The 24,237-nt window shown below is 39.2% G+C and overlaps 2 protein-coding genes across 9 annotated transcripts in view; one reads left to right on the top strand and one right to left on the bottom strand.

Annotated features, from left to right (window-relative positions):
* LOC119712996 (immediate early response 3-interacting protein 1) overlaps positions 1–24,237 on the top strand; it is a 349,750-nt gene that overhangs the window by 253,972 nt on the left and 71,541 nt on the right. The window lies entirely within an intron of this gene.
* Positions 10,835–24,237, bottom strand: part of LOC101803787 (mothers against decapentaplegic homolog 2) — a 60,523-nt gene continuing 47,120 nt past the window's right edge. For 7 of the 8 annotated variants that reach the window (XM_038169592.2, XM_038169600.2, XM_038169593.2 and 4 more), the window contains 7 exons: positions 23,661–23,795; positions 20,534–20,608; positions 19,729–19,782; positions 18,480–18,692; positions 17,107–17,244; positions 16,796–16,940; positions 10,835–12,735 (listed from right to left, as the gene is read on the bottom strand). In XM_038169592.2, coding sequence (XP_038025520.1) covers positions 12,612–12,735; positions 16,796–16,940; positions 17,107–17,244; positions 18,480–18,692; positions 19,729–19,782; positions 20,534–20,608; positions 23,661–23,795 — 884 coding nt within the window. In that variant the 3' untranslated portion in view covers positions 10,835–12,611. The remainder of the gene's footprint in view (positions 12,736–16,795; positions 16,941–17,106; positions 17,245–18,479; positions 18,693–19,728; positions 19,783–20,533; positions 20,609–23,660; positions 23,796–24,237) is intronic. The other variant, XM_038169601.2, reaches the window with a different exon arrangement.

Below are 24,237 nucleotides of genomic sequence, written 5' to 3'. Positions count from 1 at the left end.
CTTGAAGCAGCAAAGCTTATATATGAAGCCTTCTGTGAAGAGCAACGACGGTGTGCCCAAGAGGGATAGACACCACTTGACCATGGTGGTTGTCTGGGACATCAACTGCAGGATTAAGTTTAGCAAAATGGAAACCTTGCCCACAGGAAGTCAGGGTCATCTTGCTAGGGAATCACAAGATGCTCTAACAAACTCTACACTCACAATAACATCATTCAGATCAAGCTTGAAACCTACCTAAGATCACAAGGTCTTACCTGCACCCAACATCAGATGTCTTCAAGACATGGTCTTGTGGGACTTTTCCCAATTCTAGCTGTCCTAGGCTCTCAGACCTAGGGTTCTGCACAAACCATCTTGAGTGCAATACAGGGGACAGTGACACCTCTTAGTGCCCCCAGTCAGAAGGCTGCTTCCCCAGATTGCAAGATGAGGATGGAGAGATAAATGATGGCAGAGCACAGAATTTTCAGAAGACAAGACAGTTCTGTTGCTACAACTTCATGGTTTGTGGGAAAAGAAAATTCAAAGTGAGAAATATCCTGCAGACGACTTGTCAGAAAAGTTTAATTTTGAAATAACTGGAGATACATGGGGTGACATAAGCTCAGGGAGACTGCCTGGCTGGAAAGATGACCAAGGGACTGACTTGTCTGCTTTGCTTTTATTCAACAGTCCCATGTAACAAGCACTTTTCGTGTAACATTTCAACTCTCATGTGCCTGGCTTTTTTTTTTTTTTTTTTTTTTTTGAACTGCAAAGGTAACAAAATTTTGTTACATCCTTTGTGTAGATTGGACTGAAACTATCACCTCACACTGTTCAAAGGCTTTCTTGATATTTCGCATTAAAACATTGTCATTAACACAGGTACCTCTCCTCACCCCCCCCCCCCTTTTTTTTAAGGCAGTAATTTTGAAAGGAATATAACATTTATAGTATCAATATAAACATTAAAGCCAAAGTGCTGATTCAAAGTTCTTTGCTGACTCTTAGAAGCAACAGGCAAAGCAACATGTGCCCCTGGTCATTCTCACCTCACAGAGCAGGTAGGCGAGAAGTGTGCAGACTGTTTTATCAGCTTGCTCTGGAAACGTGTGCTGCGGTTGATGCCTGAGCGCAAATGAGCTTGTCTTACACCAGGAATTGAGGTCGGCGAGGGTCCTTTGTCCTTGTGCTAACTAGCTTTACCCTTAACAAAGAGCAAGAGTGCACAAACCAGTGTCACTGTGTTGGGTCTGTCTGAGATGGAGTCACCTTTCCCTGCAGCAGCCCACACAGTGCTGTGCTCTGCACTCATAGCACTGATATCACTCCAGTGTTGTGTCTATCGCTGCATAATGCTGGCACAGCATCAGGACTCCTTCCAAGCCCCCAAGAGTCAGCAGGCTGGGGGTGGGTGAGTGATAGGGAGGGGACATTGCCAGGGCAGCTGACCTAAACCAACCAAAGGGATATTCCATAACACCCGATGTCACACTCAGCAATAAAAAGGGGGGCTCTCATGAGGGAAAGGGCTGTTCCTCCTGAACAACCACTACGCGTTTTGAGGCCCTGCTTCCCAGGACGTGGCCGAACATCGCTCGTTGATGGGAAGTAGAGAATAATTTTTCCCTCTCTCTGTGCTTCCGCGCGGACTTATTGTTTCTTTTGTTTATTTTTTCTCCTCATTCCCTTTCCCTTTAATTAAACCTTTCTCATCTCAAACCTCAAGTTCTCTGTGTTGTATTTTCTCCCCCTTCCTCTTTGAGGAGAGGGGGAGTGAGAGAGCGGTTGTGGTGGAGCTCGGCTGCCCACCTGAGTAAAACCACCACAGTCTTTTTTGGTGCCCAACTTGACACTTGAGGGTTGAGATAACAATAGAATTGGTTGAAGTATTTACAGCTAATATCATGGTAGTCACAATGTTTGGTTTTCTGTTAATATTTTTCTGCGTGACTATGTTGTATGTAGTCTGTTCTCTGTTCTCTTTTTTCCTTTACATTCGATCGGAGAAAGTGTTGAAGTCTGTGCTTGGTTTCTTTATCATGTTGTGCTGTAACATGCTGGCCTTCAGTTCTGTCTGGTACTCAGGCCCTGCATTGTTATCTTCCTGGTCTCCTGGTGATTATCTTTTTGGAAATATTAAGAATTCCAGCGCCTTCTTTTTTGCCCCTAGCAGTCAATCAGTAAATAATATCGGGGGTGGTGCCTTCTTCTTTTCTCCCTGTGGGCTAATTACAGCAGCCTTTGAGTATTTTGGATACCCTTGGTCGGATATTATCCTCCTATTACTAGTTCTAGTGTTTGTCTTCCTCCCTAAGGTAAAACAATTTATTAAGAATATTATCCAAGGACCTGTCCCGAGACAAAGTAGTTGTGGGGGGCAAGGTGTGTGGGGGGATTTGGGCAGGTACCTGTCACGGTTTTCTCCTCCGATGGTTCTTAACTTCACCCCTGAACAAGTGCAAAATCCAAGAAAACTGGTAGAATGTTTGAAAGACGTATGCCCTGACCCTGGCAATACTAGAGAACTCCACCAGCTTGCTGCACTCTGCTGGGGTCTGGCTTATGCCTATCAAATGTCAATTAACATTGTCCAGCACCCTTAAGGGGATAGGGAAATTCCTGAATTCGATGATGAGATAGCACATACTGTGACCACCCCAGAGGACCAACCATCTATGGTATCAGTCGCCCCTATAGTAAAGACAAAACAGTGGAAACGGAGATCAGGTCGTTTAGTAAGGGAAGAAGCTCCTCCTAAGGATGAGGGAGAAGAGGAAAAGGCAGGCAGCTCTAAAGCAGCGTCATCATGGCAACATCAGGGAGAAGAGACTGAAATCATAGATGAATCAGAAACTACTCGGTCTCTATCCTTGAGTGAGCTGCGAGAAATACGAAAAGATTTCAGTCGTCATCCAGGTGAGCACATCCTCACCTGGCTGCTTCGATGCTGGGACACTGGGGCCAATAGCCAACAGCTAGAAGGCAATGAAGCCAAGCAGCTGGGATCCCTCTCTAGAGAAAGGCTCATTGATAGAGTAATTGGGAGAGAGGCACAAGTTCTCATCCTCTGGAGGTGAATCCTAACAGCTGTGAAAGAAAGGTATCCCCACAAGGAAGATATTGTATACCAAGTAGGCAAGTGGACCACTATGGATCAGGGCCTCCAGCAGCTGCGGGAATTAGCTGTGCCAGAGATGATTTATAGTGATTTGAACAATGCCCAGACACCTAAAGACCCTGATGAAGTCCAATGCACAACATCCATGTGGCGGAAGTTTGTATGGGCTGCACCCTCATCACATGCCAGCACACTGGAAGCAATGGATTGGGAGGAGGGGATGTGGATAATGTGCCCAATCAACTTCATAAATATGAAGAAAATCTCTCTGCCCCAATACGGGACTGCATTTCAGCTGTGGAGAGACTGTCCCAACAGTTAGAAGAACACATAGCTTCCTCCTCATCTAGATGGAAGAATCATTCGGCCATCAAGCACCAGCATTCTCCAGCTCAAGCAAGGGAGAATCCGGGACGCACACCGCGGGGTACCTTGTGGTTTTATTTACGTGACCATGGGGAAGATATGAGGAAGTGGGACGGTGAACCGACCTCGGCCCTAGCTGCTCGGGTACGTGAGCTGCGGAAAGATACAGCAGCAACAAAAGGGGCCCCTAGGAGGATTGTTGCCCCAGTTTCTGTTGGGCAGTCCCCCAGAGGCAGTAGAAGGGCTAGTATTACTCCTGACCCTGACGAAGAGACCTCTGCTTCACATTTGGAAGAATTAATTGATAGATGCTCCAACTAGCACTAGTGGGGCCCTGCCTCTGGCCAGGTAGAGGAGAGGGACAACCGGATTTATTGGACTGGGTGGATTCGATGGCCTGGCACACTGGAACCACAGAACTATAAAGCTTTAGTGGACACAGGTGCACAGTGTACCCTAATGCCGTCAGACCACCAAAGGGCAGAACTCATCTCTATCTCTGGAGTGATGGAGGGATCCCAAGAGCTAACTGTATTGGAAGCTGAAGTGAGTCTAACTGGGAATGAGTGGCAAAAGCACCCTATCGTGACTGGCCCAGAGGCTCTGTGCATCCTTGGCATAGACTACCTCAAGAAAGGGTACTTCAAGGATCCAAAAGGGTACCGATGGGCTTTTGGCATAGCTGCCTTGAGCACAGAGAAGATTAAGCAGCTGTCTACCCTGCCTGGTCTCTCACAAGACCCTTCTGCTGTAGGATTGCTGAGGATTGAAGAACAGCAAGTGCCAATTACAACTGTGCACCGGTGGCAATATCGCACCGAGACTCCCTGATTCCTATCCATGAGTTAGTTCATCATCTGGAGAGCCAAGGAGTGATCAGCAAGACTCATTCACCTTTTAACAGTCCTATATGGCCAGTGCGAAAGTCTAATGACAAGTGGAGGCTAACAGTGGACTATCGGGGCATGAATGAAGTCATGCCACCACTGAGTGCTGCAGTGCCAGACATGCTAGAACTCCAGTACGAACATTTAAAGGTATAGGCTCCGAGAAATTCAGAGCACATGCTCAGTGAGTGGTGGTTGCACCTTGGAGGTGGGTAGCTTTTGGGATGGAGGTGTGTTTTGGTATTATAACGAGTAAGAGTTCACTAGAGTACAACATTTTGTCAAAAACATGACAGGTCTTTGGCTTAGGGTAGCAAAAGTGCAGCTTATTGGTCTTGGTGTGCACAAGAACAATCGAGTCCCCCCCCTCTTGTCACAGAGCCTAGCTGTTTTTCAATGATTAGGACTAATATTAAAGAAATACAAATATTAAAGAAATACAAATGCATTTCAATACCTAGCTAATTCATTAAACTGTTTTTGTCAAGATCCTAGCAAGTTTACGCTACCAGCAGCCTCTGCAAGCAGACTGGTGCTTCTCAAGCCAGTTTCTGAACAACAATTAAAAACATCAGTTAATCCATTGCCATCTGTCTTTAGCTACCATTAGCCATGAAGATGGACCTAACAGTCAATTAGTGTACTAATTGACTGTTGAATGTTCTAATTGACTAATAGCGCCACATAACTGGCAATTAGTGTGGCCAGGGCTATATACTGCCGTGCTAATTAACAGAGCACTAGCTCTCCCATGTGTATACAGACCTTTTCAGTCTCTTTAAACTTAAGTTCAAGTAGGCTTTGGACCATCAACCAGGCAAGTTTCAACCCAGTGCTCTCAATCCAAATACAATTAAAATACTTAGACTGTTCCTTGCACACTAATTGCTTCCCACTCCCCACCCCCATTCCCTTTAACAAGTACCTTAGAAGATTATTTTTTTTTTATTCCTCTCCCCCTCCTAAGACAACTTACTGCTATTAACACATGCACGCTTCGGAAAAAATTCTACTCAATACTGTTCCACAGGACATCAGAATAACAATGTCTTTTCTCCACAATTAACAAGCATGGCTGCTGTCTGTCCACTAATTTTGGTTTTAAGCATATTTACAAAAAACAGGAGACAAAAGAAGTCTTGCAACTTCACTAAGTCAGACTCTAAGCCCTTTAAAACAAAACAAAAAAACCCCACCACCCTCACTTCATAGGATGAAACATACTATATGCTGAGGAGCACTTGAACATTCAACAAAGACTGTTTCAGCACTCTGATTAAAGAAAAGGCAAAATTCTCATCTCCAAAATCAAAGTTTGTTTAGGTACTCTGTCAAATCTCTTCCCACAGAAGTTGTAGGCTTTCTATTATCAATTCATTTAAGTCTGCTTCTCCTTGTGGGCAAGTAACAGTCTCTTCCATGCAGTGGCAGGCTACAGGCCAAGTTGTGTCAGTTCTTCAGTCTTGACCTCAAGTTACTTCTAAAGGGACTACACCAAGTCCCAGCTTTGAGAGTAACAGAGGTGCAAAACCAGACTTGTATTCCCACTAGCTCAATTTCCCTGCATTCCAATCATTCTTTCAGTACTGTAACAAAGACAAAAACTGGTTTTCTTCTTAACTAGCAGATACGTATCAAGAGTGCTCGTATACTGGTGAGAGTGCTTTTAAGACCACTTATCTCTGCTGAAACTGAGCATCACCCACTTCCATTTTTTCAGTTCCACCGCTTTTCCAGTTCTACTAAACATCAGTGTTTCTCAGCCCTGGCTCTTTGCCCATTTTGATTTCATGCATCCTCATGCAAACCTCAAAGTCTGAGTACATTATGAAGATATTTTCCCCTCACATCAATACTAACATCAGCATTGCTAACAGCTGTGGTTTTTCCTCCAATTGGAGGCTCAGACTTCTGAAGCTGTAAAAGAAGAGATAGCATACTGGTCTAGAAGGGGATTATTGCTCCTAAATTAGCGTTATCATTTCCAAGGCTCAACTACAAAAAGATGAGATAAAGCTTATGTTGGCTATGGATGTACACCTCAGTGTTGTACGTGCATCTTTTTTGCAGATTTGGATCCTGTTAGGTACATCCAGTCTGGAGGGCGGATGCTTTGCAGAACAACCACAGCCCTCAGGCCCAGCTTCCTCTGCTCTCAGCCTGCCACAGTGCTCTGCAGTCCTCCCGCACTTCTGCAGCTGCTTCACTCCTCAAATGCATGGCAGTGCTCTCCCGCAGTCCTCATGAAAAACTGTTTTGTTTGTTCCCCACTACAAATCTAGTAGTTTTGGATCCTCTGCTACTGAAGGCAATGCTGTTTGCTATGCAGACTGCTTACCAAAAGATATTGCAACTAATTCTCAAGTCCTTTCTCCACTCTTAGGCATCAGTCTGGGTAGTAGAACTCCGTGGAGCCCTTACCCTACTACACTGGCAGCAAAGCCCAGCCTGAGCTTCACCTGCCTTTATTAACTCTGGAACCAAGCAAGCAAGGGAGCACAATACAGGCACACAACACAATTAAATCCTCAGGTACGCATCTTGGCTCAGGTCTGTAAGAAACTTCACTAGAACCTGTACCTGAGCTAACATCTCTAATAGTGCAATCTTTCTCTGCATGGGCTTACTCAAATTGCTAGCAGCTCTCAAATCTTGACGCTGCCCACGCTGTTTTATGGCAAGATACATTTTGCTCTTCTCAGGGCTTCAGCAGGACAGAGTCCTGCTTTTCCCCTGAAAAGCCTGCCTCTCCTGCCTGAGGCTCACCCCCCCCCCCCCCATTCTTTTAACCACAGCCTCCATCAGTGATTTCACTGGAAAATACAAACACCCAGCTGTTAAAGCCCTGGGGAGTCTATGCAGAATGTCCCCCATCCATATATCTCAATAGGTTAAACACCTATTTTCTCCCCTCATTTTCACTCTGTGAATCCTACAGATCAACTTTTCAAGGACAAGCAACACAGAGACAGGACTTCTGAAGTGTTTCCAAATTCATTATGCATTAGTTTTGTTTCAAACGAATTAATGAATCTAGACAACCTAAGCTTAGCTACAATACTACTCCCTGTCAAACTGTCTTGTGTATTTGAGGACTTTGGAGCATAAGAAACAACCCTGAGGAGCCTGGGATTCCCTGCTCCAGAACACAGCTCTGAAACTTGAAGTGCCTCTACTCCACCTTCCTTGTTTGAGATCCTCCCATTTCCCTGCCTAGTTACTCCTTGCCCAAAGGTGACCAACTACCTAGACAACTCCTCTCGAGGATTAAATAAGAACTGATAGACAGCACCCACCCCGTCATCCACAGATAGAACTGCAACTGCTGACAACTGAAGTTCAATAGTCTATGCTTGGTGCCACAATAGTTGCTCTTGGAATTTTACTTCAAAATGAAAAGGCAAATAAGCGAAACTTTAAAGCAAAGATAAGTTTTAAAATCATATGGAATTTTCAGCCTCAGGTACACATTGCTTATAAGCTCAATTAATTCATGAGGTGTACTTTTTTTTTTAATACCTTACTGCAGCTTTAGATGAGCAAATAGCTAGATACTGTTAACACAGAAAAATCAGTGTCAGCTTTGTTTCACCTTTTATTGTTGCAAATTAAAAGAAAAACAGTAGTGCAGGAGCATGCATGTCCATTGCCACTTTGGATCCTATTCCAAGAGGAAAAGGACAAGCAACTGGGCTTTCCTATAATCCATTTTGGCTAGATCTTCTGCATGGGGGAAGAGGATCAAGAGCATCAGGGCCTGACATCTTTACATACCCATTATTCATCCATTTTTCTTCTGCCAGCTGACTAGATTTAATCCTGACTATAGTTAATGAAACAAGTAATGTAACATCAAAGATTGTTCTTAGCTTTGAAGCCTTGATTCTAGTTTTTGTAGCTGTGACAATTCTATTACTAGAAATTTATTCCATAAACAGTGCTGTTTCTTCTCTTGGGAAAACAATCTTATTTAGAGAAGTTTTTACACAAGAGGCATGGAAAAGATGACTAAGATGACTAAAGGCTATTTTTAAATGGCCTTCTTTAATATATAGTTTGTGATGGTTACATACCAGCCAAGCTTACGGGGTCAAGAAAATACACAATTCATTAGTATTTTCTCACTAGTAACAAACTTTCAGACTGGCTGCAATTTAATTCCCTAAGGTTCTCCTAGAAATACTTTCTAGTATTGCTGTCACATTACTTAGGATGTGTGTAATTCTTCTGATGAGTACAGTACTTCATAAACTCTTCGGAGCTAGTGTTGAAGCTTGAGCATTCCCAAAATTAGACTACAGTCAGACTTGTTTTGGGAAAAGGAACACCACTTTATACTCGAGTAAAACACTGCGTGGGTAGAGTATAGTGAAATCCTATATTTCACAATATTTTAACTCAAAACCCAGCTGCAGGAAAATTTCAGTTTGCAATGCTAAAAAAAGCCGTAACCACAATGAAGTATGACAAGTTTGAAGGTAAAAACAAAACACTTTCAGCTCACTGTGCCAACAATTTAGAGGCAGATGATTATCAACCCCCCCCAAACATCACACCCACCCACTTCAACATGAAAAGTTGAACACGTGAAAATAAGAAGCTTAGCATAGTATAGTAATTGTGATTTCTAGTTTTACAGTGTAAATTAGTTTAAAGCTATATTACTACACATCTAAGCAGACTATTTTGATATCATCCAAGTACCTTTTAAAGCAGATATTCATACTTTATGTATTTAAATTAGGCACCTCCATCAACAGACTTTGCTCTCTACTGGAAAGCCAACTCAGAGTCCCAAACACATTTAGAGTTTACCTCTCCCTGTTATACACAGAGTTTGAAGTTAAGCTGTTCAGTTTGCCTGCAATCAGTCTCAAAGAGGTTAAGTACTGATTAAGCACAGCACCCTGAGTAAGAACAAGAAAACACCACAGCTTTCACCACATTCTAGAGTTGTATAATAGCACCTGGAAGCCAAAGGAGGTGGGAGGATTCTGCGCAAAACACTAAAACAGCAGTGGAGAAATTCTGTCACAGAAAGCTGACCACCTAAATAAGCACCATGCACAAAAGCAACGGGAAAATACACAGAGGTAACATTCAGCTATCAATTCTCACAGTTTAAAGGTGCAAAACTCCAGGCATTTGACATTGTTCTCAAAGACACGGGCCTGGAACTGGAAGAACTGTTAAAATGAAATTGGCTTTTTCTTCAGAGGTGTTCTGAGAGGGGTTCTGAGAAGTTTTCTCAGCTTGGATGTACTGAGATGAAGCAACTCAAACTGTTTTATGGCTCAGGTGTTTACATCAATTACCTGATTTTTGATTACTTTGCTTTGGCAGTACTACGAAAATCAAGCTCAGACAGGGCTAGTGACAAGGGAGAGATTAGCACCCAGGCACATAGAATCCCAGTCCAAAGTTAGAGCACGTCAGTACATACAGCACTTTTCCAGCTTCATTATACAGATAACTAGCTGGCTAACCACACCTGGAATACTTCAGCTGATTGCTCCCTGCTCAGTGTTTTATTAACAAAACACTTACTGAAAAAAATAATTCACTTTTCATTTGTACTTTGGAAGTCATTATACTTTGCCTGGCAAAAGAGGGATGAAGTCACATTCCTTACATACCACAGGTATTCTGCATTGAGATGTTTGAGCAGGCACTGGTCAGGTTTTGAGGAAGAACAGAACATCAGTGGGATTAAGTCAGAAAGGCACTGGATTAAGAAACAGGAGTAGGTTAAAGTTACTCAAGGACTGCCAAAACCATTTTAATTAAATACAGGTAAGCATACTTCAAATGAAGATTTGTTCCCTTGTTCCACCAAGCTGTGGCAGAAACAGTAACAATGGGAGAGTATTTTAGTGATACTGACAAGCCAAAAAGTGACTTCTACAAAATCTGAGATGGCCTTGTCCACAGGCAGCATCACAGGTCCACAGATAATGCCTGCAGCATCCTTGCACACTACTTGGAAGCACATACCCAAAAATGGCTTCCATCAAGGCTATTACTGTGTTCAAGACAAAGCAAGGAATATCGCCCCAGCTGAAAGAGAACACATACAGAAACCCACAGTAAGGAGACTATACAATTGGTCACCCAACTGATTCAAGTTGCAACCTGTTCATAAATGCAATGGAGTCTTTCACCCAGACAAGTTGCTCTTATCTGTTTCACAGGTGAAAGCAAACATCTGAACCAGTAGGATGTAATTCGGTTGTGGCAGGAAAAAAGCAACTGCTTTAATAAACTTGATCTGAAGTAGAAACCTGTGTTGTTAAACACACAGAACCAGAACCTCCACAATAGCTGTCTAAGAAGCGATTTTAACATCTAAGCTATACACTTTTCTGGCCACAGCATGCATGCAACTCATGCCTTTTTTTTTTTTTAAGGTTGGTTAGAATAATTCCTAACCTTCAACAGAAAATATAAACAGCAATTAATAAAAAAGCAACAAACATGAGAATTAAAACTTTTATTAGTGTATTCACATATTAGGCAAATGCAACACACATGAAGCTTATTTCTTAGGTTCACAAGTTCTACCAATACATTAATCTACTGGTAAAACTAGCACAAACTGGTAACTGCTTTGCCAATTTTTAAAAGGTGTCTGTCACACTTTTTCAAGGCTTGATTTTTGGTATTGCTTCTATGCCCTAGTCATTATGGCATAAAAATATCCATTGCTATCATCAATTCAGTCAACTGATTAAAAGCTGTAACACCGGCCACATTTTTGTTCTCAAAGCTCAGTTATCACTAGCTGTACTTACGAAGTACAGGACTAGTGTAATGGATGAAACAATGGGAAAAAAACAAAGGCAATCCTGTTACTGCCACAATAATGAAAGAATGACAGATAGATAGATCACAAGACTGTTAGTAAGATGTATATTTTTCAAGTCAGAATAACCCTTCTATACAGTTTCCCAACCCTTCCCCCAACCCAAACTTATTTGTAGAATACATTTCAGAATATTTTTAATATGATGCAGCTGTAGTGTCCAAGGGTTCACAATAACATGCACTGTCATGAAGAACCTAGAAGTCCTCTTTTGCTGCTCATACCTCAGCAACCACTATCCTAGAGGTTTTGCAGAAGCAACTACTTTTATTAACAAGGCCCATTATGACATAATGGATGTATATGATCTGGTATGTAAGCTATACAAAGCCACTCAGATCAGAAATTTAAGTTGTGTTACTGAAATATGTTAAGAAACTGCATCTATTTAAAACCTATATGAAAGTCTAGTTTACCCTGGAAGAGGATTTTAAGGTATTTGCTCTAAAAACTAAAACCAAGATTTTTTTCAGTGATATCTGTTTAATGAAAACAGATGTAAGGGGTAAACCACTAAATTTGTGTATTTTAATCCAGTATCCAACAATATGGCAAATTCTCACTCCATGAGAAAAATATTTCAATGATTCAACATACAAGAGTCCCAGATAAATCAGTGCCAGCAATATTGCTGGCAACAGATGCATCAACTCAGACTGGTAGGGAAAAGTAAACTCCTAGTGTGATGGATACTTGGAATTTGTAATATGAATTTATTTTAGGCCCCATTAAGCATATCAAGCGTCTTAAGATTTCACAGATGAATCTCAGACATTTCTTTCCCTTCTAATGGAGGGATTTCCTTTCTTTAAGAAAACAGCAAAAAAGTTAAGCTTTTCTACAAGTAGAGTTTGCTTTTTATGTTAAAGACAACTCAAAAACCTGCTTATATAAAAAATACAAAATAATAAAGGAGTAGTCTTGGAATTTTGAGAGACTTTCCCCAATCAAAAAACAAACCAAACATCTATTTATGGGAAATAAAATGTAGAACAGCACAATGCTGTCATATCTGAGATCATGATACATTACCTGTACATATACTTAGCTATTCATGTTATTGATAAACCATTAGGACACTCAATTACATACCAATAAAAACACCATTAAGAGTCTTTAGAATTGTCCCTTCTTTCTGAAAAAGGCATTTCTATACACTAAGTTTTCATCTAGTATCAGAGTATAGGAAACAGAATCCACAAGGTTCTTCAATTGATGAGACCTCAAGTGCTGTTTTGCTGTAATTTTTAAAAAAAAAAAAAAAAAACAAACTTTTTGGATAGTAAACAGCTCATGGGGACCACACAGAAATACTATGACAGAGGAGCTGATACATTAAGTTTGTTGATTGGACTCAGTATTTAGCCCACTGGTAATGGAGAAAGGAATTTTATGACATGCTGGAACAGCGTACTGAAGGGGAGCCCATCTGAGTCAATACTTTGTCCAACCATTGTAGAGGTCCGTTCAGATGAAGTTCAATCCAGCAAGGAGTGCTTGTTACTGTTTGCCGCCTGAAAAATTAAGTGGAATGGGAAAGTCAGAAAGGAGCTTTGGCTACCATAAAGTTCTCCATCATACGATCCATATGATGGGATGTTTCCATCCATCTCTACTACAAAGAAAGATGAAAGTTTGCAACTATTACTATAACTGTACTAATGATTTACCAAACAGTCTTTGGAAAAAAATACCCACCCCACATCTATGAAAAACATCAATAATCACATTTGTATCCACAATTTATCAAGAATGTTCTGCTCTGGAGAACAGAATAAGAACAAAAGCAAATGTTCCAAGCACCACACCAAATGCCTCACGTCCTGGTTCCAGTTAAGATAATTTTCCTCTTAGTAGCTGGTAGAGTGCTATGTTTTGGCTTAGGATGAGAAGAGTGCTGATAACATGCTGATGTTTTAATTGTTGCAGAGCAGTGCTTACACCAAGCCAAGGACCTTTCAGCTTCTCGCTCTGTCCTGCCAGCGGGCAGGCTGGGGGTGCAGCAGGAGCTGGGAGGGGACAGACCCAGGACAGGTGACCCAAACTGGCCAAAGGGGTATTCCATCCCATCTGATGTCATGCTGAACAACAGATAGGGGTGGCTAGCTGGGGGGAGGAGGGCCGGACTGCTCGGGGTTAGGCTGGGCATCGGTCAGTGGGTGGTGAGCAATTGCATTGTGCATTACTTGTTTCGTACACATTATTATTAGTAGTACTATTATTATAATAATTATTTTCCTGTCTTAATAAACTGTCTTTATCTCAACCCACAGGCTTCATTTTCCTGATTCTCTCCCCCATCCCAGAGAGGGAGGGGGGAGGATGAGCAAACGGCTGTGTGGTGTTTAACTGCTGACTGGGTTAAACCACAACACCTTACTACAAAAAAGCAACTCAAAAGTGAAGACGGTCCAACCAATCTGGTGTTTGCATCACAGTCAGCTGCATACATCTACTATCTTCACCATCAAAAAGTTTGCATGCATAACTACATTTGAATTTCATAGACAAATACTGAAAAAATAAGGAACAGAAATGCTTGGCTCTGCACAGGTAAGGTGGCCAAACAATATAATGCATAGGCAATCTTAAGATCTATCTTTATAGACCAATCATCAAGAAAAACGTACAATGAAGCAAGAAATGCTGCATCATAACACAGTGTGGTTATACTGTGCTGACTGATGTTATCTCAAACGGAACTCCAAACTTCATCTGATTTCCTGTAATCTTATTTATACTTCTACTTTGTTTTGTAGATCTTCACACAAGCAGTTTAAGTAAAAATTGTTTCTGTTCTCTACAAACTTGCCTTATTTTTCCACAACAGCAGCTTTTATTTTTTTTTAGTACACTATTTAGGAAGTGTCAGTAAAAGCCAAAAACTTGATATCCATAAAGTTCTATTCACTCTCCCATACATCCTTGGGAGAGAAACCTGTTATTCAGAAGTCTTCCTTTTCATCTGCAGAGAAACAAATATTGGACATACTCTGCCTGAGAGATCCTGTTATTCCATTGTACCCACTACAGACATGGGAGTTTTCTCAAACTAGAATGGCAAGACTACCTACTGTTGCTAAGCCAGTTTTTCCTAATAATTCTACCTATTCCAAAATCAGAGCAAGGAGGCATTAAGATTCAAAGAAAGTGGATTAGTCACATACAAACCCAGTCCCTTCATTTTTACAGTCAGCATCGGAACTCTTTGCTTTAAGAAAATATGTTTATATAAATGGGGGGAACTGAAAAGGCAGAAAAATTAAACCAGCGAGAAGATGGATTTCAAGAGCTGTCTGTGGTATTACATTTTCTAGGAGAAGAAAGCAGTTGGGGTCTGTTCTCTCTCCACACTCCAAAAAAACATTAACTTAGCCCTGAATGCCTATGCCAAAATAAAGTGATCCAATAAAAAGAACAATCTAAACCACAGGAAATGTAATTCCATTTAGTCTTGAATCCTCTCCCAAAGAAGGAAGTTCATTATTCCACCGCTGTCAACTCCCCTACAATCTGTTACACAACACACTTCCAGAATATTCCTGAATATTTTATAACTGGTTCTGTTCAACAGCCCTCGCAAAAGATAAAATAGTGAGCCACTTAGCAGCCCTCTCAAAGCTAGAACTCAGCTTCTTCTATCCATGGAGTTCCCATCTATGTATCAAATAAATCTTTGCTGTGATTACACCTCAACTTTCTTCAGAAGATTATTTTAGCCCTGGTTAGTTACTGTGTTAATGTGAATGCTTAACTGCTGATCTGAACTTCTACCACAATCCTCAACTTAAGCCAACATGCAACAAGCGAAAAGCTATGAACTATTTTGTCTATTAAGCCTATAAAATCTACCACCTTGACATCATGGTTATGAACATAAGCCACATGCCTAAAATGTAGATAATGGTTTGGCTTCGCCAAAACCTAGTCTGAGAAACATTTCTGACATAATGAAGCATGGAAGTTTTAACAATGACTGGTTTTTAGTGTGATTCTGTGATACCCTGCTTCACCATCTATTTTGACAATTTAGACTACCTTAATTTAAATTCAAGGTTGTACACGTAGGAGCAACCCCTTCTTACTTTAATCATAACTTACAAGTTTTGCACCTCAATAATTTATTAGCACTATCTTCAACAGAGATGCAAATAAACTATTTCAGCATTACATTGGTACTCAGACTGTGCTGTTCTGGCAGTTTCCACTGGGCTTTTTCAACCCTATGATCTCTGAAGGGTTTATAGACTGCTAAAAATCATTCTCCCTCCTTAGCAATAACTTCACCAAAAACCTCTCCGCTGTTTTAACCCAACATTTACACTCCATTCACTTCAAGTTGTCTTCACATAATCTGACTGATTAAGCCTTTCTTCTATTCCGACTTGAATGTTGTATTTAATTATGCGTAAGTGTATACATACTCCTTTTGAGCTAAATCCAACAGTTCTTTAAACTCGAGCCGGATTTTTTTTCTTGCATACCTCTTGCTAACAAAGAGGTACCAATTTATTTAATTACTCAAATTTTTCATTTAATCTAATTAGGCTTTTATAAAATTGGCTTAATTTAGCCAAGAATCCTCCCCCACATACCAATGGCTCACATTTGCATGGATATATTGCAAGAGCAGATAAAAGAAACAAAACTCCAGGATCTAAAGTGCAACCTGGTATTATTTAACTTCAGAATTAAGGATTTAAAGAAAATAATTGTTCTGTACTGCAATATGGTATTGATGTGTCAGACTTTATTCTTTCAGTATATAATTTATAGAGACTTCTAAGGTTTTTTTGTTGTTATTGTTTAAAACTACATCTGTAGCTCTCTAAAATAATGAAATCTCAGCTTGAGAAATAATGAAAACTGCTCAGTTTCAAGTTAGCTCCTTTTCCTTCCAAATTCCCATACTACATTAAGAAGATGCACCATCTGAACTATAGGTTTTAGTTTGTTCTATAGAGAATATAATTAGACTATTCAAAAGCAGATAAAAGACTACTTTTCCACTCAATGATTTTTAGCAGTTTTTTCTACATAAACACACATCTTACTCCTGCAAAGTTTTTTCCACTCCAAGTTCCAATATATTTGCCATCCCTTAAATGCATGTTCACCAGCTGTTTTAGTCTGCATAATGAACTCAGTCACTTCAGTACTTTCCCTTGGGTCCCAAACTGTATCCCCACACCAACCTAACAAACTCATTATACTATACATTATACTCATAGAAAAGCACAGAGACCAAAATGACTATAGGTCTAACACAGCAAACAATTGTATAACAAGTTCTGAAACTTCCAGATGTTGTCAGTGTTTTCACCACAATAAGCAAGTAAGACTAAGTGAGGAAGTGAACTCTGATTAAACTCCTTGCTCAATGAATTTTAGTGCAATACTAAAATCAGTTTACCTGTCTTTATGACTTAGGAGTTCCATAGCTGAAGGAGAGAAAAAGAAAATATGGGGTTCAACTTGAAGACAACATAGCTACAGTAGCTATATATAGCTTTCAAGCCAGAGAGAAATAGTGCACATTAGCAAAAGGAAAAAACGTAAAGGCTTTTTTCTTACCTGTATTCAGCTCCCCATCCTTTAACAAAACTCATTCTTATAGTACACATTCTAGTAAGCTGATAAACTGCTTCAAAACCCTGATTCACAGATTGAGCCAGAAGAGCAGCAAATTCTTGATTATTGAAGATTTTTAGATTGCATCCTACAAAGAAAAAAAGTCAAGAAGTACACTTAAATACTTGTGTTTGCTACACAGAAGACCAGAACTATGAAGAAACCCTTTCTAGGCATCAAAACAAAAGTAAATGACATCTGACAAAAAAAAAGTTGGATTTTTTTTTGTACAAGACCTTTGGTAGGCTACTAACCTGGTGGAATTTTGCACACAGTTGCAGGATGCCAGCCATATCTTTGATTACAGTTTGGGCTCTGAACAAAAATTGCGCTATCACTTAGGCACTCAGCAAAAACTTCTCCACCAATGTAATAGAGGCGTACTCCCCTTCCTGTAAGGAAATTCAAAGGAACTCTAGTTATGATATGACCCAGGCAGATTAACAAACAAGGGAGTATTTTGTTTTAGAGAAGGCCAATTTTTTATTTTTTTTTTTTCAACAAAAATAGAAGTCAATTATCTAGATAACCATACTGCTGGTCTGACAGCTGTAGCAGGGACAGAACACAACTAGCTTGCATTTTTATCACACAATATTTGAAGGCAAAATAATTTTTGGTCCAGTGATCTAGAATTTTCTAGATACACAATGGCTAGTAACCAAAGCCAAGTTAAGAAGTAAAGAATTTTTTCACTTGAAATGCCACAATTGAAAGAAAAAGATTAGATTCAGCATAATTAAAACATGTGCCAATATCAAGTGCTGTATGTGAAGTGGCACATGCTGCTAAGATGATGGGAAAAAACAGAACAAGTATACCATTTCCACAGACTCTCCTCTTACATGCACCCACACAATTTCACAACCCACTGCATACCCCTTTTTCTGTACTACTTTGACAAAAACAGTGGGACTTCATTTAGTCCTATTGTCAAAAAAAAAATCAGTAAGAAATCCTATTGTTCACTTCTGAAATATGATCTTGCTCTTTCTCAGAGGAAAAAAAATCCGTATGGGTTATTTCTGGCACAAGTAAGAAGTAACATACAATTGATTTCCCCCCCAAAAGCTAATTATAATGAACAGGTCCTTTAAAGGCCATAGTTTCTATTCCCATTTTTCTTCAAAAACTTTCTTCAAAAGCATTTTTCAAATAAAATATGAGCTACTCAAAAAAAAAAAAAAGGGAGAATGCCTTACAGGTTTACTTTTCCTCATCACTGATCATTTTAATCAGTCATCACAGGCATATCTTGGGCTTCTCCACCTCTAAAATTTTATGACAAGCATTTGGATTTGGGGCAGAAGTAGTCAGAAGGTTCTACTGAAGGCCATAGAATCATAAAGATTGGAAAAGACCTCCAAGATCATCTGGTCCAACCATTCCCCTTCTGCCAATATCAGTAACAAAAGAACTCTGGACTTGAAAGCAGTGATCTCTGTCTTTCCAATTCTGTCCTTAGCAAGAGACACCACACTCTCCTTAGAAAGCCTCGAAGACAGTTCGGTAGCTGGTTGTATAATGGTGAAACAACCCTAAACAACAGATCTGCCTTTCCTACCTGGACCACTACTGATAATTTCAGAGCTAAAATACTGAAATAGTTAAAAGATTAGATTTTTACCTATGTGTCGCCTTGTCATTTCCACTGTAGCATTTCTGTTTACATTGGAAAGCAGACCTAGACAAAATCGTTCTGAATTTGATGGATCTGTAAAACCATCTACAGTCAGGGAAGGCTGTGATGCATGGAAGGTTTCTCCGACTCTTTGATTCAATTCATAATATGCAATTGAACACCAGAATGCAGGCTCTGAATAAGTAACTGGTTGCAAGTCTAAAAAAAAAGTTAAATAAAAAAGAATAGCACAGAACTGAAGCTGAAATGAAATTGATCTGCCTTGCTATTTTTTTCCTCCAGAAACAATAGCTCAAGTCTCCTCAAACTATTCAAATTTAATTTTGCTTGCCATCGTTTTTACCTACCACAGTAAAGAGAATAGAATTCAATATTCCACCAAAGGGAAGGGGTGATCTAAAGTGATCACAGCTCACATACTTTACTTGTGCTTGCTCAGCAAAATGATTAAACCAATGTTACTGTAAGTACCAGACATTGACACACTTCTATTACCATTCTATAACTTAAAAACACTCTGGCAACATTAAAGAGATCAAACTATCAAACACTGAACCAAACAAAGGAAAAAGTTAAATATGAAAATTATGTTCCCTCATATTACAATATATTCACCTTATACCCATCCATTTGAAGGCACTCTCCCTACTAAAGCTTCATATCTTCCCTGTGCATCTTCAGCTTCTCCTGTATTGCTTCCTCTTTTTATGGAGGCTAACTAACTACTTAGCCCAGCTCTCTGGACAGCATTTTCCTTTCACACCAACTCCCCACTCTTAAACAAAGTCAAAGGAATCTGATCTTCCTGAGGGATTTACACAGAAACCTAGCAATAGAACCTGATCAAAGCAGGTGGGCAACTAATGGAGGAGCAACAATTGTCTTGTGGCCACAGGTGAAACAGTACATGAGAAGAGCAAAACAGACAGGGGGAGACTGCAAGTCTGGGCAGCACTACAGACAGGCTAATATCCTTTAAAATATTTTATGAATTCAGTTCCTGAACACACATGCAACCATATTACTCTTTGCTAGCAGCTCACCAGTTAGAGAAATAGTATAGTAATTAACTAGTCATTAGCCCAGCTCTTATATTTATTATCAGGAAGTCAACCCAATAGTTTCCTCCTAATATAGCTCTTGCTTTAAGGTACATTTTTATTTTTAGTGTAATTATATACATAAAGAGGATCCATCACACACACTGAAACAATTAAAAGTATTTCCAACTTACCCAGGCTATGATTAACTGGGGAGAGAGTACTAGGAGACAGCTCTGCTGGAGATCCTGTTGAAGCAACACAGATTAAGAGCAAATTATTCTCATCATTTCAGATGGATACATACAACTCTTACTTAGGAACCATCTTTATCTTAAAATTCTTTGGACTAAGAAACCTCAGAAAGCCTATAACCAGTTTTCCAACATGTTCCAACATGTCACATCTTTATTCTGAATTAAAATTACATTTAATTTTCCAGACTCCTGGGAACCTACCCCTCCTTGTGAAGACACTAATAACATCCATTATTAAACATTATATATATTATATATATAACGTTTCCATTATTCTTTAAATATAGCTTTCTAAACAAGAATTAATTTGAAACTCAGCAGAAGCAATAAAGTTATCAGAGCTAAGAGAGATTCTCAAAATGCAGCATTTCTTTAACCTATTTAGGCCAACAGACAGTTTGCTTCATTGAACCTGTTTTCAGAAGGGAAAGCTACTAATAAGTTGAAACTAGTCAGCTATTAAAATCTATTTCAAGATTTTCTGATGAAGCCTTAATTAGACTTTGTGCCATGTTAAGTACATTTCATTTGTTTCATAACAAAAGCATAAGTGTTTTAAAAGCATTACCCTGGCAAAAAAAAAATATTTTGCTCACAAAAAAATAAAAAAACTTGTATTTTCAACACAAAACAACAGGTTGTACAGAGGGCTACTGCCAGTATCATTTGGGCTTAAGTCATACCACTACATAAAGGGATCACAACTAGTAATCCCAAGTCTTGAAAGTGGTGAAAATGTTACCTGTATCCATGCTTTGGTTCAACTGCTGGTCACTTGTTTCTCCATCTTCACTGATGTATCCGGGAGGTGGGGTTTCTGTTTAAAAATAAAATATCCATCTATTGGTTGAATAATAGGGAAACTTGTAAGATTTAACATTTGGGGGTTTAGTCCTCAAGTCTTCATAAACTCTATATTATACCTGAATACTGAATTAGAATTTCCTTCTGCTGGACTTTCTTTCTACCACAGGAATTTAAATCCATTACCTGGCTTATTGCCTACATAAAACGTATCATCTTTTGTATGCCTGCCAATTCCTCAAACATACATGTATTGTATAATTAATGGACAATCCTTGTTTGTTCCACGTAATACAAGATACTTTCACTACAATGATTAACAATTTTGCAATTGCGATTAACAGCTTTCACATTTAGTAGAATTACAAATGAAAAACCATCAGGTGACTTCTACAAAAAAAAAAAAAAAAAGCTGTCTTTATATAGTACAACCATCAGATCAGACACCCTCCTACTCCCTAGAAGTTAAGATTTAATTGTGAAATTAAATCTTAACTTCTTAACTGAGTGAAATCAACCCAACAGTTGATTTCACTCATTAACAACTACATTATCTAACATTATGATGCACAAGCTATTGTTGTTATAAATTCCATACTATCAAAAAAAATCTACTCTTTTAACTAGCTGTCTAAAGCCAGGAATTTTACAGACCAAAGTAAACTCAATAACAAATATAAAGTATTTTGATACTAGATATTTTGTTTAATTTCACAAAAATATCTTCAAATCCCATGAGAGTATGGTTGTTCCTTTTCCCCATTCAAAATGTACTTTGTAATCTAGATAATTAGTTAACCAACTGCCTTTCAGGAAGTAATCTTGTCTGAACTGGGCAAGTGTCTTCTCCTATATATTAGTGACAAAACTTCAGTTTCTTTAGTGAAAGAAGGTCAAAGCTAACTGATCTCTATAATCACCTTAGTTTAATCTCTCACATGTTTGAAATAATTCCAATTTAATTATGCATTATCAAAGAGCAGAAACAAAGCCTTTTGCCTAAGAATTAAAATCAAGTTACATCTAATATCTATTGCTGTAAGTCTCTGACATAAGGAAGATCAGAAGGAAAATTAAATCAGTTGATTAAATAAAAATGAACCAAATGAACTGCATCTTTGGTTCAGTCTGTAAAACTACACACTAAATATAGATGTGACAAAATTCAAGTGAGAATTTAGAAGGAAGATTAAAGGAAATCTTTACTAACAAGAACTATGATGACAAAACCACGTGGTTTTGAACATTTTTATAGAATTCATTGTGATAAACCAGACTCCAACCATCTTTAAATTATTTGTTATACTTAAGCCCACAGACATGGTAAAAGGTCAATAACCATTTCCAATCCAACCCACACCTCCTGTTTCCAGTTGCTAATATAGGCTGTTTGGCACAGGTTATTTTCCATATCTAGTCTGTCTGAACACAGAAGATCCCCTCCAATCTAGTACTATTAATACTGTTTTAGGGTCAGAGGTGAGCATCAACACAGCTGGAAAGAAGTGTTGAAGTGCAGCATTAAAAATTCCTAGCAGAGCATGAATGCTGCCACAAGTTTGGACAAAACAGCTCAGCACATCCCAGATTTGGATGGGCCCTGAAGGCCACCCTGCACCTCCACAATCACCATCTGCCCAGCAAACATACAAGAGCTACACTGTAGGTGAAATAGATCTCTTTGTAGACATACTGAGACAGTATTGTGGTACAATACTACCACAGTTAGTCTGGTTTACTGCTAAAGAAAAGTTCTCTGAAGCAGGCTGTCAAGACACACAAGGCTTATCAGAACCTAGCTAAGTAGTCAAGATTAGTTAAGGTGGTCAAAATAAGATACAATTCTTGAATACAAGGAGGGTGTCAGTGGCAAAGAGGAGGCAAGGTATGGTGAGTTGCATAAACATTTGAAGATCATGTGAGTACCTGCAATCACCTTGAACAGACTTCTTGCAAATAACTACCTAGAGTTCCTTGAGCTCATTTCCTGTATTTTCAAATGGTGGCTTTCCAGTAAGTTGTCTGCAAACACTATCAAAAGCCCTCTGATGGAGTCAATGAAGTATACATAAGCAAAGAAAGCAACATCAAGTTCTAGCATCTTAAATAGCTCTTTAAATATCTCACCCTTAAGTGGCAACAAATTTGGCACCGATTAAACAGAGGAGATCAAGTTCATGGAAATTTTCTTGGTGCCATTTCAATTCTCAGATACATTTAAAGAAAATGCAAGAAACATCCTGTGTAAGACACGTAGATACAGTTTGAAACTCAGATGTGTGTAGTATACAATGCAGTCATTCTTCTAGAGAGCCAGGACCTGAATTTTCAGCTTATTCATCAGTCCTTGGATGCTGTAACACAACTGCATTAAACTTATGAAAAAACTTCAGCTTGGCTTGGTTTTATATTCCAGACAACTTTCTGAAGAGGTAGGAAACAGCAAATTGGGACAGGAAACAAAGGTTACTTATCTTACATTTCTGTAAGGACACAGGCTTGTGTGTGCACTGTAGCAGCTCAGTCTTGAATTTTGTTTTGGGGTAGGGAAGAAGCATTCTTTAGAAGTTCAGTACAGTTACATTATTCCTTTCCTGAACACTAACAAAAATTGTATGCACACAATTGTAACAAGTACACAAAGCAGACCTTGATCAATTGCAAGCTACACTGCTTTGCAACTTAGTTTTCTCTGCATACTGCACATGGTGGAATTGAGCAGTTTACTACTCAATCTCCAATATACAGCATTTGGCAACACCTACATGTTTATAGAAGTCTTAAACCATAACATGAAGGTCTACTTTGTACTCATCAGCATTTTGAACCTTAAGCTACTGAAACCAAGTAAGCTACTCTGAAACTGCAGCAATACCTTTTTCATACAGGATCATGTTCTACAAGTAACAGTGTTCAGGCCTTCCATTGGAGTTAATGCAGAAAAATCAACAAGATTTAATTGGTATGTTTTTCAATTCATTTAATCACTTCGTGAAATCAACAACAATGCAGCAGCAATGGAACAAAGATAAGTGTACTGCTAGCATTAGGAGTTCAGCAAATACCTGGTATGTAATTGCTCTGCGGTTCAATTCCAGCTGGAAAGTTAGTATTTTCAGGAATGGAATGGGTATAGTCATCAAGAGGTGGAAGCTCTGTTAGAATCTCAGTGTGCCGTGGCACTAGTACAGGAGGCAAGACTGGAAAAGCAAAATTCAAAGTATTAGTAAGACCCTCAAATACACACTTCTATGAACCAAAAGGGAAAAAAATAAAACATCTAACAATTTCTTCAGATGTTTCTCAGTACTGCTAATACTGCAATCGTACCACTAGTTACCATAACAGATTCCTGAGGTGTTTTTGAGTAAGACCACTCTATATTAGTAAGACAACTCTTTCATTTCCATGCTGGACCATACCATTGCTAGCAGTACTGGAAGCATTTATCATTGTTATTCAACATGTGTAAAAGTTTTTCAGCATCTTTATTACTAAAAACTTTCAATGGATGGTATTCTCAAAACCTGTACCTTTAATCATCTTGTAGTTTTGGCAAGAGAGCACACCATCCTTCTATTTTTTTATTTAAAATATTATGCTGAACAAGTGTGTACATACAGATGCTGCTATAAAATCAGA

Source organism: Anas platyrhynchos, chromosome W, assembly GCF_047663525.1.
Source record: "Anas platyrhynchos isolate ZD024472 breed Pekin duck chromosome W, IASCAAS_PekinDuck_T2T, whole genome shotgun sequence".
Taxonomy (NCBI): Eukaryota; Metazoa; Chordata; class Aves; order Anseriformes; family Anatidae; genus Anas; species Anas platyrhynchos.
This window is presented reverse-complemented; position numbering and strand designations above follow the sequence as displayed.